This window comes from Zonotrichia leucophrys, chromosome 6 (assembly GCF_028769735.1).
Source record: "Zonotrichia leucophrys gambelii isolate GWCS_2022_RI chromosome 6, RI_Zleu_2.0, whole genome shotgun sequence".
NCBI lineage: Eukaryota > Metazoa > Chordata > Aves > Passeriformes > Passerellidae > Zonotrichia > Zonotrichia leucophrys.
This window is the reverse complement of record NC_088176.1, coordinates 19,607,371-19,622,029: the sequence shown is the minus strand read 5'-3', so window position 1 is coordinate 19,622,029 and position 14,659 is coordinate 19,607,371. Positions and strand designations below refer to the sequence as shown.

Genomic DNA, 14,659 nt, shown 5'->3' with positions numbered 1-14,659 from the left:
GCTTTTTTGGGCTCCAGGTCTTGCACTGGAACAGGCTGGAGCCTGGTGCCCTGTATTAACATACAGCTCAGAACGAGTCAGAGATTTATTGCTTTTGACACCCAGTCCTACTTGAGTCATTTGGGCAATTAGAGAAAGTCCCTTTGTTTTTGTTGTTGTAACTAGGTCAAAACAAATCCCCTTTCATGCTCCTACTCTGTGTATGATGAATGATCTGCTGCAGGGTGGTTGTTTTGTTTTTCTTTTCTGTCTCTCTCTCTCTTTTTTTTTTTTTAACATACACAAAAGAATTCTCATAGCAGAGAGAACTTGGTTCTTTCAACGGGAGAGAGGGGAGGCCTGCCAAGGTAAACACACTGGCACAAGACTCAGTGGTTTGCCATACACTGTTTTAAACAGGCTCAGGTTTTAATTTCATTTTCTTTTTCTTGCTAATACATTTGCTCCTGCAAAGCAAGATCTATTCTGTGCAAAGGACCAGAACAGACTGATGACTGATTTCATTATGGTGTTGTGAACTTAAGCAGCACATGGTCCTCCACTTTCCAGGGCAGGATCTAATGTAGGCAATCCCCTCCTGACATTCCAGTGCAGATATACCCACCTGGGTATCTATGGGAGCTTTAACACAGATACATGGGCATGAACTAACCTCAAATACAGTATTTTTCATGGTAAAGATGATAGTTTCAGTTTGAAGCCACCAAAAACTTGCGGCTGTATGATGCCTACTTTGTGGTTAGTGTGAAGTAAGCTAGCAAGGACAGCGCAGTTCTAACATTACAAAACCTCATCTTCAATATTGTGTGGTAAAGGTTGAAAAGGGCACAAGAACCTCAGACTCGGGTCTGAATGACGCTCTTCACATGGAAGATTATTACTAAGGTATTTTCAGCCCTGTGCTCAGGGTTGAGAAGCCACCAAAGAATTAAAGAACATCAAAGAAGAAGATTGACTGGTCTATTGTAAAGGACCTAGGAGCAGAACATTTACAACATTTAGGAAAAACCCCAATATAGTAATGCACAAAATAATGAGTCTGCACCACGTTAATCAGGACTTTGAGTTGAAATTTTTTCAAATTGAAGATTTGAAGTAAATATCTATTAGCTATTTATTTTCTGTAAATAACTTTCAAATATTGCTTTAAAAAAACCAAAAAACAAATGACAGCTTTTTTTTTTTTCTTAAACAGAACCTATTTTAAAGATGTGTCGAGAAAGTGTTTCAAAAGGTTTGTCTGTCATAAGTCCTGGAGGCCTGAGCTAACTAAGTAATTTCAACCAAACAGGATGTATTCTACTCATGGCAATCATATGTAATAAATAACATACAGAAAATTAAGCTGGAGACAGTCCACAGGAGCTAGCTTAGTATTGCTCTTCAAAACACTTCATTTCCTTACTATTTTAGGCCAGAAATTTTAACTTCGGTATGATGTTCAGCCACAAGTCTATCCCCTGTCTTCCAGCTAGGCAGAAAATACTGGTTGCTCTGAATAAAATGATGTTTGTGTCATCCATTACAATGTGGCTCCTTGCCAAGTGCTGCATCTTATGGCTCTTTTTTGGATGCTGCCACAAATATTTGGACAGCATTTGTTATGGAATTTCACACTGGAGAGGGGGAAGCTGCATTGGGTATAGCTTAGATACACATGCACAGCATATTAATGTTAAGAACACAGCCATGCATTCTGGCCACTGTCAGCTTGACTTGTATTTTTCCATTTGTTAAGGCCAGATATTATGTCTTCAGACCTGAGGAAAACTGAGAGGAACTCCATGATTGTTCTGGGACAAAGTACAAAGAATGAAAACTTATGGCCTTTCTGATGACCTGAGTCAAATGGAGCAAGGTGAAGTAAGTAAAGCAGCATGTGTTTCTTTGTGGGTTGGGGCTTTTCACCTCTTCTTGGCACAAAAACGAGGCAGTCCTGTCCCTACATCCAGACACACTCCAGCTTGCAAGGACAGAAATAGGTCCAGTTTTTGAAGTTCAAATGATGCAGATTGATGTCTACTGAGAACTAGTCCATATATCATTATTTCAATAGTCCCCCAGCTTTTGGCCTGTATTTTTTTAACCCACAATTTAAAGGCTACTATAGTCATACAGGCTACATCACACAGCCTTTTTACAAAACATAAAAGGCACTAAATTAATTTATCTGCAGTCAGTCAAATGACTTCCAAATAATAAGCCAACGAGATGTCTTGGGAAAGAGACAATCTGTCCCTAATAAAGACTTAAAAGAAAACCAGCCTCAGCTTCATCTTCTACCTTCCCAACTCAGCCCACAGGCTAAATACAGAGAAACTCTCTCTAACCTCACATTCACTGCATGTTTCTGTTTCAGAAGGTCAAGGCAAGAACACCAAAGGACACAAAATCAAGAATCCCAGGGTTACTCTGTGCAATCTACATCCTACAATTGTCAACAAAGCAACTCTGAATTGAGTGTTGGAAGGGAAAGGGGGAAGGGGGATGTTGAGAAGGGTCTGTGGGCAGATACATGCTCAACTACATATGGCTTCGCTCCCAAATCTGAAGTGTACTTTAAAAAGTCAAGCCACAGATGAAAATTGCTGTTAGCATCTTGGCAACACAAGCAACAGGGACTTTTAAGATTTGGAAAGTCTTCTCTGGGTTGGGAACAGAATTACCTGAAACACCAAAGCTTTAAAACTATCATTACTTTCTGGGGACTTCTCCAGCTGAAATAAACATTAGCTTTATGGGACTTAGCATCATCTGGAGGAGTGCCAGAGACTCATTGCCCAGAGCAGAGGTGACTATTGAAAGGACAGCCTCCTCCCTCTGGGAACTTGAGTTGCAGTCTCTGTCCCCCCAGCACAGTTCCTCCCTTCAGAGCAGCCTATAGCCAGCTGTGCCATTTCACTGGAATCCAACAGAAAAACAAAGTATGTAAAGCTGAGGTCATTCCTGAATCTACTACTAGCTTCCTGTCCTGTGGGCCTGCTCCTTCTGCAGGGGTCCCTGGACTCTGGTGCTACCCTGCACAGAAGTTGGCATTGTACACACTCATTGTAAAGACCAGAATAAGCAGCACTGCAGGAATTAGCCTTTCAAGAGACTGGAGGGGCAGCCAGGGCAGCCTCTGCCCCAGCCATTGTGTAATCAATCTTTTTCTCTTTTTTTGATGGGGGACAAGACACCAGGCTTGAATTCCTACTTTTAAGTCCCATTGAGGTGCTCTGTTTGTGCAGGTGGGGGCCTGAGGCTGTAGGTGGAGCAGTCGTGCTGCTGTATGGCTCTGCCTGCTCTCTCTCTCTCTCTCTACTGGGAAAAGTTGAGGAGAGCAAGTCTACAAGGGAAAGAAATTAAAATAGATCCTTTATAAACTGGTGCTCTTTTGGGATACACTAACAACTGTGAAACACCATGACTGTGTGTGGTAGCTGCCTACATGTCCACTGCTTCCTGAGTCAAAGAACAGGCAGTGCACGCTTCTGAATGTCCCATGGTTGCAGAGGTCTCTGCACACTTAGCTCTTATTAGTGCTGGCAAAGTAATTAATACACATGGGGTAAAGATTTAAGTAAACTAACATTGCCTCTTGATAAAGGATTGTTCTACCCCATAAATTATAATATAATTACAAGTCAAGCAATTGCGGATTAAAAATCCCTCCCCAACCCCAACTTGCCTGAGAACCAAGATTTGACAAGCTGGCAGGAATGATGAGCTTCAGCAGGCTTAGTCTTTCCATAACAGATGCTTCTCCCTTGCTCATCCACATCAGCTGGAACCACTGAAGTCCTCCAAACCAGAACAAGATATTTTCTGGGATTCAGAGCATCTCAGCCATGCCATTCCAGGGCCAGTACAGTTTGCAGGGATGAGTGAGGGCAGGGTTAAGTACTCAGAGGGACTGCTACTGTTGTTACTTAGCATCTCAATAAAACTCCACAAACACAATGACCAAACCCCACAACCCAAACCCAAATCCCCATTAAAAAGAAAAAAAAGGCTGTGCTGACTCAAGGTTGGCACCCTAAAGTAGGTGCTGTGTTTAATGTTTCAGCTGTAGCTGCTGCTACAGGACTTGGTTATTCACTGTATATCTTGCTAGCTTCATCCAAAGCTAGAAAGATTTATGACTTGATTATTCTGTGAATATTCTGTATATATCTCCATAAATACAGGGGACAAAATTCCTGCATTAACTTACAACCTCTATTAGCCCTCCAGCTTTTTTACAGTGACTGTACAGAATGTGAATCAGTGCAAATTGAATTTAAAGTGTTTTAAGACATAGCATCATGAGCTGGTATTTTCTACAACCCTCTCTATTCATGGTATAAGTTTGTTGGGTGTTTTTTTTTTTTTAACTAAGATAAACTAGCACTCTTCTTTATTATATCATTATGTTAAATATGTTCATGTATTTTTCAGAAATAAATGTATTTATAATGTGTAACATACTGTATAGTTCTCCACTCCAGGATCCATTGTAATCCAAGCATAAGAAATTAATAAAAGTATCACTATTATGGTGTCTTCAGATATTTTATTAATGAACACCTGGCTTTTAGTATAGCAACTGCCACACCTTCAGGGTATCAGGTGAGCATAGCTAGTCAAGAAAGGAATTGTTACCTCCAAGCTTTTAAAGGTCTTCTTTAGCTTTGGCAAAGAAGCAAGTTTGCTCTTTGGAAGCAGCTGCTGTTCTCAAAGATCTAGAGGGTGAGGAGAGGCTTTTGAAAGTTCAGGTATGACAAAACACATATGTTAATTTTGAGCAGCCTTGTATTAGGTGCTGTTGCTGGACTTTGCTTCCAGAGACAGGCAGCACACACAGCACTCCCAAGAAGAATCAATGAAGGCACTGGGACAAAGTGTACTGCTGCTCAGCACAGGGGTTCCTTTCTGAAAATCCAGATTCCGTAGCAGCACTGCACAACAGCCTCAAATGACAGATCCCAGCTGGCCTCCTGGCTGCTCTTCCTCAGCCCTGATTCCCAGCCAGCAGCAGCCTCCTGGACAGAGCAGCTTCCTTTCCCCTGGCAGGTGTCTAAGGCACTGTGTACAGCACCCCCCAACAGCTTTAACTGAACTGTATAACCAGGTGATACAGAGTGAAGCTAAAGAGGGTGCTGGCACAAGAATTTACACACAGATATTCAAAAGAAATTAATGGTGAAAAGTCAATGAGACTCAACTAAAGAGAGACCTAGAAAACAAGTTAGCCAGAAGTGCATCTGTGGAGGTAGAAGGGAAATAATACACTTTTGCAGAAGCAAATAACAGGAGCCATGAGAGCCACTAACACCCCAGTGGCATTGGAGAACAGGCAGTGAACACAGGGCCAGTGAACAGAGGAGGAAACCTCCAGGTTGTCTTTCACCCTGTACCAGCGCTTCAGAAGAGCAACTCCCATCTCACTGCTGCTCAGAGCCTTCTTGCCAGCTGAGGACCAAGTAGCAAGCCTTAAACACAGAAGACTCCCCAGAGTGCATAAGGAAATTAACTTTATTCCTTTGCTCACCCACCTCCACTTAGCACTGCACATACCCTACACTAAGAATCATACCAGCCTCCAACACCCAGCTCTGCACCAAAAGGCACAGTGCCTGCAGGGGACTCTCTGCAATTCCCACAGGATACACACCCAGAGCTCCCTGCCACTTTGGAACGGTTCAGTAACCCAGCAAAGGGCAGCAGAGGCTTAACTCTCACAGCCCTTTCAGCATGCCCACAGTCATCCGAGCTCTCTAAGCAATTATTTCTGTTTCCCTTACTGGGGCAAAGGAAAGTTCCAGTAGCAAATAGGAGGTGTTTAGGTCTTGGCTTACATGCACAGTTAAGACCAGTGCCAGAACACCCTGCCTGGTGCACTGAGGTGTGGTTTATATTACTCCTTTAACTGCCCAGTTAAATAACATTACAGACTGCTACTAAAGACTTGTCATGAGGCACATTATGAGCTGACACTCAGCTTTCCCAGACAGAGCTCCACCTGTACCAAGGTCATTTAGTTGCCAGAAGCCTGCTCCAAAGTAAGAGGCTGTTTGACCTGTCTTCAGATGACGTTTTTTTCCTGCCCGTGATCTCCTTCTCCCTCCCAGCATACAACTCGGAACAGTCTTTTCATCTGGTTAGATTTTGAAAGCACACAAGACGAAGATTGCTGGTTATCCTGACGGTAGCAGGGAAAAGCATTTCTACCAGAAAAATAAAAACATAAGATTACTCCTGAACTTTCTTGGAATAGGAAAGGAAGTAGAACACAGATCCCACCACTCATTAACGTGCTCCAATCACACAGGATCAACAGAACCTAATTAAAAAGAACAACAGCTATTGCCTCAAGCAAGTTACTGATCAGTTCTTTTCTTCCATGTATAAGTGCTAATCCTCCCTTTTAAAGGCCCCAAAGCAATACAATTAAAGCTTCTCTCCTGCCCTTAACAGGAAGAATTTCTGATTAAGCCTTAGAGGAAAAAAGGGAAAAGTATTTTTCCTTCCCCTCAAGGACTACCCCATCAGCTATAAGCAGATCTCAGTGTAAGTGCAAGCACCAGAGCTGCCCCAGGTTGGGCAGGAAGGAGGAGGTGGAGCCCCATTTCCCCTCTACTGCCTGGAGAGCTCTGCTGTACTGTTTTCAGCCAGGACTTCAGAAAGCCAAGAGGGATGCTGCCCAGCTGCTGGGACTGACAACACCACACTGAACCACCCCTGATGTTCAAAAAGGCAAGGCTTTTTTCTCATGTAAAAGAAACAAGTTAAAAATTAAGAAAAGCAGTTGTATGCTAACAGCGACGTCAAATTAGCCTTGATCCAAGACCTTTGAAGACTCCTAACTGCCTGTTGTCACATTAAAGCTTAAGAGTAGCTCTAAGTTAGATTTTTTTCCCCCTGAATTTCAGACCACCTAGGCCTTTTTTTTTTTTTCCAGTTGATAGGAAGTTTCCATGTTCTCATTCACCACAAAAATGCCACCTACCCCTTTCTGTTTCTAGGGCAAGAAAGGCAAGTTCATGCACAGCATCATTAGCAAGGCCCATTTGTGTAGTGCTTTGGCATCCTTGCTTTCCAGTCCTGCCACACGAGCACAGCCGTACTTTACCTAGTGACTTAGGGACAAGTGGGCAAGTCCCAACTCCTCAGCAGAGTCAAAATAACTGCTCTGCATCTCCAGAGAAGCAGCTGCAGGATCTGCATTGAGTGAGCTTTGGTGTACTTCTGCTCAGTGTTGGAATGGAGCCTAGGTCACTACTTTTGAAAGCAGTGGCTTTCAAAAGTTTCTGTTTCATTAACAGAAATGTCAACACCACCCAGCAGCAATCCTGCCTCAGTCTGCAGCCCAGGCCTTGACAAGGTCTCCAGTTTGTCTATGGCAGACAAGTAACACCAAACACAGAAGAATTCCAGTGTGAGATGAATTCAGAGCATTTGGAAAGCTTGCACAGCCACTGGGGTAGTTTTTGCCTTGCAAATAAATTCTTACAGCTAGGGTCTCCAGGGGAAGGGGTTCCACCAAACAAATTGGTTTGACAGTCACTTTATTGCAATCTATTGATTTCATGCATGGCTGACACCTTCCTTTGCCACAGCACAGAAACCACAAGCACCACACACAGAGCTGTCCTAGTTGCCACAGCAGCAAATCCCAGAGCCCAGGGGGCTGCAGCATGCACAACTGCTCCTGTGGGGAGAGACACCCCAACAAATGTTCCCAGGGAGCACAGGGATGCCCGAGGGGCTCAGCCTTTCTGCAGAAAAGCCTTAGACCAGGCCCCTTCCCCTGCCCTGCTGCCACACTTACCAATGCCATCCTTGGCTGCATCCTGTCTTAGCTCATGCTGGAGGAAAATCACAGGGCCTTTGCTGGAGACATGGGAAGGACCTTCCTGAAAAGGAGGCTCAGCACTCCTTTTACCCCCTATAGAGCAATATGAAGGTTGTAGGTAAGAAGAGGTAGAGCCCTGAAGGTCAGCAAACTCTGTCCAGGTCAGCTTCCCAACACACAGAAAGTGCTGAAGGCACGGTTTCCATGTGAGCCCACATAGAGCGAAGAGCCCATGAAGACCTCTGTCTTTTTGGCATAAGAAGAGCCCTTAGTCAGTGGAAAGGAGCAGGAAATGCTTTCTCAAGCTGTCCATGCCTTAAGAGAATTACTCCATGGGCTACATGACTCCTCCTCCCCAGCTTGGAGACTAGGCCCTTGCTGCCCCTTGGCGAGGGAGCAGAAGGCCAGGACACTACTGACTCTGGAAGGACAAGAGGGGATGCAGGACTCCTTTACAGACTGGTGGCACACGGAAGCACTGCAGTGCAGATACACCTAGAGAGAAATGGAACACAGCCTGAAATCCCTCAGGCACTGTCTAGGGCCTGGTGATATCCTAGTGCGCTGCACTGACCCCAGCCAGCAGCTAAGCACCCACACAGCTGCGTACTCACTCCCCACACTCTGCCCCAGCAGGACAGAAAAAGAATAGGAAGAGCAAAAGCAAGAAAACCTGTAGCTGGAGAGAAAGGACAGTTAAAGAAGTGAAGGAGAGGAGGGGAGGGAAGAAAAGACCTAAAGCACAAGTGATGTAAAAGCAAGTCACCTGCTCCGCTCCTACAGGCAGGTCAGTGCCCAGGCAGTTGGGGCATCAGCTGTCCTGGAAGATGAAACACCCCAGAGTTTACACTGCTGAGCATAAAATCATGCAGCATGGAATAATCCTTTGGCCACTTTGAGTCAGCTCTGCTGCCTCCCAGGTTCTAGCCTGTCCCATGCCTACTCACTTGGGCTTGAGAGACAGCAGAATGAAGAGAAAGTCTTGGTGTTCTGCAAGTGCCATTCAGCAGTCAGCAAGAGCATCTGCTTTCAACACTGTTTTAGGGACAAATTCAAAGCCACAGCACCATATGGGCTGCTAAGAGGAGAGGTAGCTCCATACCATGGGCCTGGTCCTTACGGGGGAAAGCAGGAAGGTCTGTTCGGCTTGTTTCACACCCAGCCTGTAACCTTGGAGCCCTCTGCTGTCCGCTCCGAGGCAGCTTTGAAAGCTTTACACCACACACTTTCAAGCTCGGGCCAATCTGGCCTTACAGCGCTTCTCCCTGACACCTGCAGTACGGCTGCCCGGACACCACTTCACTGGGAACCTTGTTAAGTACAGCTGAGACCAATTTTGGGTATTAGTCGATGCCAGGAGAGCTGAGCAAACAGTAGATGGCAGGGTGAATTTCATGTGACTTAACTGGAGGGGCTCAATGAGATTCAGAGCCCAGATGCTTAAAAATGTACTCAAAGTTTATTTCCAAGTAATTTTGGGCAAGAAACGTAGTTTAGAGAATATTGATTAGTGTAGCTAGAGGACACACCCTAAGCTAATTCACCAGACAAATTAGCACTTGCTTAGGTACACTACTATCCTTCTAGTAGTCACATTTTCTGTCACACTCCAAAAGTGATGTCTCTTACCTCTATCACATTCACTTCAGGAAATGAGGTTTTTGGCATTAACCTCTCCCCTTCTATTTCAGCAGGGGATCTTCCTAGTCTTTGCCCCATTCCCCCAAGGAGACCAAGAGACTCATTGTCATGAAGTGGTTCTTGTTGTTCACACATTTTACTTCAGTATGAAACTAGGCAGGCAGCACAGGATCTTACCAGCCCAGAGAGTTTCTCATGGGAAGTAGAGTCCACAAAGGTGAATGTGTAGAGAGTGAAACACTGATAATGAGAGGGCAACAGTAGTCCTGAGGTGAAACTTGGAGGCATCAGCTCTGTCTGATAGTTGTCACCTGCATAAAGGCACCTGAGGAGGAAAGGTAAGCAGTGAAAAAGAGCAAGTTTTTCCCTCGACCCGAAGTTTTTACAAGTCACTTACCCATCCACCAAAACTGGCCACTGCTGCTGTTGCTGGGGGTTGGTGCTTGGTGTGGCCCAGCAGTGGTGCAGAACTAAAATCAGGTCTGGGTCTGTCCTCTGAAGGATCTTGACCTCTGCATAAACAGGATCCCTCAGAGTCTTCACAACAGGATAGTCACTGTCAATATAATAGGAAGTATAGCTTCCATCTGGGACAGAAGAAACCCAAGAGCCATTTAAGAGCAGCAAGAAGCAGGAATAGGCATCCTTTAGAGCCATATCAGTAAGTTCCCACCATGGCAGGGAAGCAGGGCTGAGTTAACCCATCAATACTCCACTGTTACACATCAGAGACCAGAGCCCTGCTCCGAGAGCCTTGAGCAGGTCCTGCAAACCTCTCCTACCTGAGGCAACATGCAGCTCCAAAGACAGAAGACCTGGCTGGGACACAGCCACAATGTGAAGACCTGAGCAATCAAGGGAATGGAGCTCCCACTGATGAAATAAGTACATCGGACATATAGCCTGGTGGGAAAGGAAAGCTCCAAATCAGGCAAATAAGAAAAGCCACTCTGATATCCCCTTTCTCCAATATGGCAACCTATCATCTGCTTTAATTACTTATATCCCCTTTCTTCAGTCACTTCCTTTTAACAAATACTTGAAATTCTCTTTAGTGTTTAGATTTGAGAATCTGCAGATTGTCTCTGATCAATTCCAGCTTTATTCCTAATAATTAGAGATACACTGGTCTTTAACCTACTCCAGGGCCCTCGTGAAATCAGAGGTTGTGACAAGCAGGAATTTCTCTAGTGACATTTAACCCAGGGACACCCAGCAACATCAGCCCCAGGGTAATACCTGAAAATGCTATCCCTAGTGACAGAGCCAAGGCTCCCAGTCTTCACATCCCTGCTTGCCCACCAACTCATTCTCATATATGGCCTGGTCTGCATTCATCTGGAATGACAGACAGGCACCATCACTGTGGTAAAGCCAGGCTGGATCAGTATTAGGCTGGAGAACAGCATTTGGCCTGTGGAAGCCTGTAGGATGACCATTGAGCAGCCAAAAACATGGCAGGCTGTTCCAGCTCTTCCAGCCTAGCAACAGCTGCAGCTCTTACCTGAAAAGTAGTGCCACAGGCAGAGAGTGGAAACTGGTACACAACAAAGGCATTGTTTGTTAGGACAGGGACACAGCCAGTACTGTGTCCACTGGCCAGTTGCACTGAGCCCAGGGCAACAGGTGGCAGGGTGACATCCTGAGAAACAGCAATGGAAAACTAGCCATCTGGTGTGCAATGAGCTGTCACTGGAGAAAAAGACAGAATCATTCTTGAGCTCAAAGATAAGAGAGATGGGAAGGACGCCCTAACATCACAACCAAGACAAGACCAGCAAGTCCTGCAAGATGTCCTGCCTTTAACCCACAAAACAAGTGCCAAGTATGGCAAGACAAGTGCAGCCAGTTCCAACAACACCACCGATGCTAGGCATAAAACCAGGTGTGTTGCAATAGAGTGGAAAATGCTGGACACTTGACTGGGACACAATATTCTTGGCAGCCAAAAACATAGCCCTGAGCCACCTGCAGGAGTGGTACACACCAAGTGCTGGCTTGCCCTGCCAGCAAAGTGAGAAATCCTGTTTTGCAGCAGCTCAGGAGGGAGGGAGAACAGGTGCTCAGGCTTACCTGTGTTACCAAAGTAGCAAGGCTTCACCCTGTCTCTGGGGTCATAGCAGCAGCCTCGTGCTTCACAGTCTCCCTGGCTGATGGGCAGGGAGGCACACAGCAGCCGGTCCTGGCTGGGAACAGCCAGACAGACACTGCTGCTTGGAGCATCCACGGCTGGAAAAAACAGCAGGTCTTTGCAGATAAAGCACAAGAGCAGGGGGACAAAGACATGAAGGACACTGGTTGAAGGAGTCCTGGTGATTCTGCATACAAATCAAGGGAAGTGAGAGTTAGGTGAGGGTCAGAGACATGGCCTGGATCTGGCATGGAAGCCTGCTCAGGAGGGACCTGCATTTCCATGGAGCAGAGACTCCCCCTGAGGCCATGTACAGGAAACTGGACCTACATTGGATCTGTCAAGATAAAGCTTTCTAGATGGACTCGTGGTAATTAAGGAAATCATTGTACCTAGTCTCTAGTTAATTCACTGACCTTGCTGAACTCATGTAGCCAGAATATGGCTGGGAGACATGATGTAAATAATCACCAGCTGACCCTGCAGAGAGGCAAGAGTCCACAACACGTTTGCAGCTCCTATGTCCAAACATTTTTTCATGGAGATTTCTGCACAGCAGTAAGTCCCCTTTCCTAGCCCCCAAACTGACTAGGAGCAGCCATCTGAAAGGAATGGTACTGATCACCACAAGATTCTGACAGGTGCTTGTATCTTACCAGGAAGGTCCACAGGGCACCTGAGCAGAGTCTCTTCATGAAGAACCTTTTGCCCAGCAGCATCTATTCCTTCAAGCCCAACCAGTAGAAGGTAATTGTGATCCTAGGGAAAAGTCACAACAGCCAGGACAGCCAGAGCAGCAGTAGTTACAGTCCCAGGAGAATCCCTAAGGCCACTCACCCACTCAAAGACATAACAGCCTGCATAGGAGACCGATATTTTCCTGGAGCCTTCAGGAGTCCCAGATACCAAAAGCCCACAGCCAGAGTCATTCTGCAGAGCATGTGCCTTCCCTTCAGTATCTAGGGAAAGGGGACACAGCAGCAGGGGCTTCAGAGTCCCACATTGCAGATTAGACCCACTACAAGCCTACCTTTCTGTAGGAAACAGGGACCTAGACAATATTAGGGTCTAGAACAGTAGTGAGAGAATCCAGCAGCCAAGACATCTAGATCCAGGCGCAGCACTTCACCAAGTCCTTGACTGCTGTGTCATATAAACAGCCCCCAGATTATGCAAGATGCACAGAACTTCAGTGAAGTTCAACAGCACTGCACATCAAAACCTGTTCCTTTCCTCTCCTTCCATGCACCTCTGCATTTGGGCAAAGATATGGCTAAAAATGCCTCTTGATATTGCCTCACCCCACGTAGTCAGTACAAATGAAGCATTCCCTTCCCAGCCTGGTGGTAAGGTGACCTGTAAGCTTTTCTGGCCACAAGTCAGCAGGGTAGGATCAGAAAAAACACTGATAGGAGCCCCCAAAGCCAAAGCCAGGGGGCCAAGAAATACCCAGAAGAGCATAACTCCTGATGCAGCCCAACACCACCCTACCACACCCATCCTGCTCTCTTGCTAGGCTCTTAGCCTAGTCCTTTTAAACTGTGAAGCCAGCTGGGACCAGAAATCCCCGAAATGCCCAGGTGGACCCAGCCAGCAGTTTAACACCTTCCATTGCCCTCACCTGAACTCAGCAGAGTCTGCTGGTGCTCTTTGAAGAAAACCAAAGGGCAAGAGTTGAACTAAGGTCAAGAGACAGGTCTGTATTCATACTGTAGATCCCCAGGAGGGTCTTCAAAGCTTCTTTCCTACCCTGAGTTCTTCCCACAGCTGGGACACATAGGAAATCTGGTTGCTTCTCCCCATGCACCCTATTGCTGCTCTAATTGCTCAATACATGGCATGAGTGCAAGAAACAGTGACAATGCTCTTTTATTCTTTTAAAGATTATACGGGTTCAAATGCCAGACATAGGATCTGATCATAGGGTGCTGACACAAAAGCATAGAAAGAGCCCTCCACATAAAATCTGTGAGAAATCATGGAGCTCAGAAGGCCTTGCACACTTAAACAGTGGCGATTCACCATAAGCACTCTTGGCTGTGGACTTACAGCCCTGTTTGCAGTGTGTTTGTGTGGGGATAGTGGCAGGACTGGTTCAGACCTGGCTGCTAAGTGGCAGGATGCTCTCTGGGATCCCTACCCTCAAAAAGTGGCAGGTGGCCCCTGAGATGGGCTTGAAACACAGGCAAGGGGAGCTTTTGTGATCCCAGAGAAAACTCTGCCCGCCAGCAGCCATTGCCTGCCTGTAAGTGCAAGGTGTCATGGAGAGTCTCCTCCCCAGCCACACATCAGGCAGCCACACCAAGCGAATGCCTCATAGTCCATCTTTCCATGCATGTTTCTGCATTCATACCATGAAACTGTGAATGTCTTTATACTTCTGCCTTTTAGCAGATCCTCCAGCTCCTGATGTCTGCACAGCACCGTACAGCATCAGTACCCTGGCCCCAGCCAGCCCTCACCACAGGCATGGTGGGTGGGCAGCAGCTGAGTCTGAGGGAGGCATTTCCTTTGCCCTTCCACCTCAGCCCACAGCCCATCTTTGCTGCACAGCTGTGCAAGATGCCAGGATCCCAGCTGGTCAAGAAGGTCACTGTGCCTAACTCTGCTAATTTCATGCACCAGCCAGGATGGCTGCTCCACAAAGTGTAAGACCTTGCCAGCAGCTGTGCACAACAGGAGTTGGAGGCAATGAATCTTGGCAGCTTGCCTGTGTAGCTGAGGCTTGAGCAGCCCTCATGAACCAACTGTGCTCCTTAGAGTGCCTGCCAGGGCACCAGGCAGCAACAGAGGAGAGACACCAGGGAAAACATTTGGACTTTGGCAAGGAGGGAGGCTTCATCTCTTTAGAAGCCTGTATGAACTGTGTATGCCCCAATCACATCATCACTGAATGACAGCCAAGTGCTTCTTTTGGCTGCATTACCTGCTGATAACTGGGTAAAAAGCAGTAAAGTACTTTGGAGCTATAGGGAAGTACTTTTATTATACATTAACCCATCAATACTTTACTTCTGATAATAAAAAAAAAATGTCTACATGGACTTGAAGAATAATTCTACATGAAAGAA

General features: G+C 46.1%; 2 protein-coding genes across 5 annotated transcripts in view; one reads left to right on the top strand and one right to left on the bottom strand.

The window, feature by feature from the left end:
* Positions 1-4,495, top strand: part of LOC135449306 (uncharacterized) — a 31,134-nt gene extending 26,639 nt beyond the window's left edge. For 3 of the 4 annotated variants that reach the window (XM_064716112.1, XM_064716114.1, XM_064716113.1), the window contains exons 8-9: positions 1,739-1,863; positions 2,360-4,495. In XM_064716112.1, the coding sequence (XP_064572182.1) occupies positions 1,739-1,835 (97 nt within the window). In that variant the 3' untranslated portion in view covers positions 1,836-1,863; positions 2,360-4,495. The remainder of the gene's footprint in view (positions 1-1,738; positions 1,864-2,359) is intronic. The other variant, XM_064716111.1, reaches the window with a different exon arrangement.
* A 1,337-nt stretch (positions 4,496-5,832) lies between these two features.
* LOC135449978 (zona pellucida sperm-binding protein 4-like) lies at positions 5,833-13,391 on the bottom strand. The gene is given in 15 exon segments (XM_064717520.1): positions 5,833-6,188; positions 7,793-7,909; positions 8,233-8,311; positions 9,635-9,782; positions 9,855-10,044; positions 10,240-10,290; positions 10,293-10,360; positions 10,697-10,755; positions 10,757-10,795; positions 10,962-11,149; positions 11,531-11,686; positions 12,245-12,347; positions 12,426-12,547; positions 12,890-12,956; positions 13,338-13,391. Coding segments are annotated over 15 exon segments (1,515 nt in total). The 3' UTR covers positions 5,833-6,114.
* Positions 13,392-14,659: the final 1,268 nt, after the last annotated feature.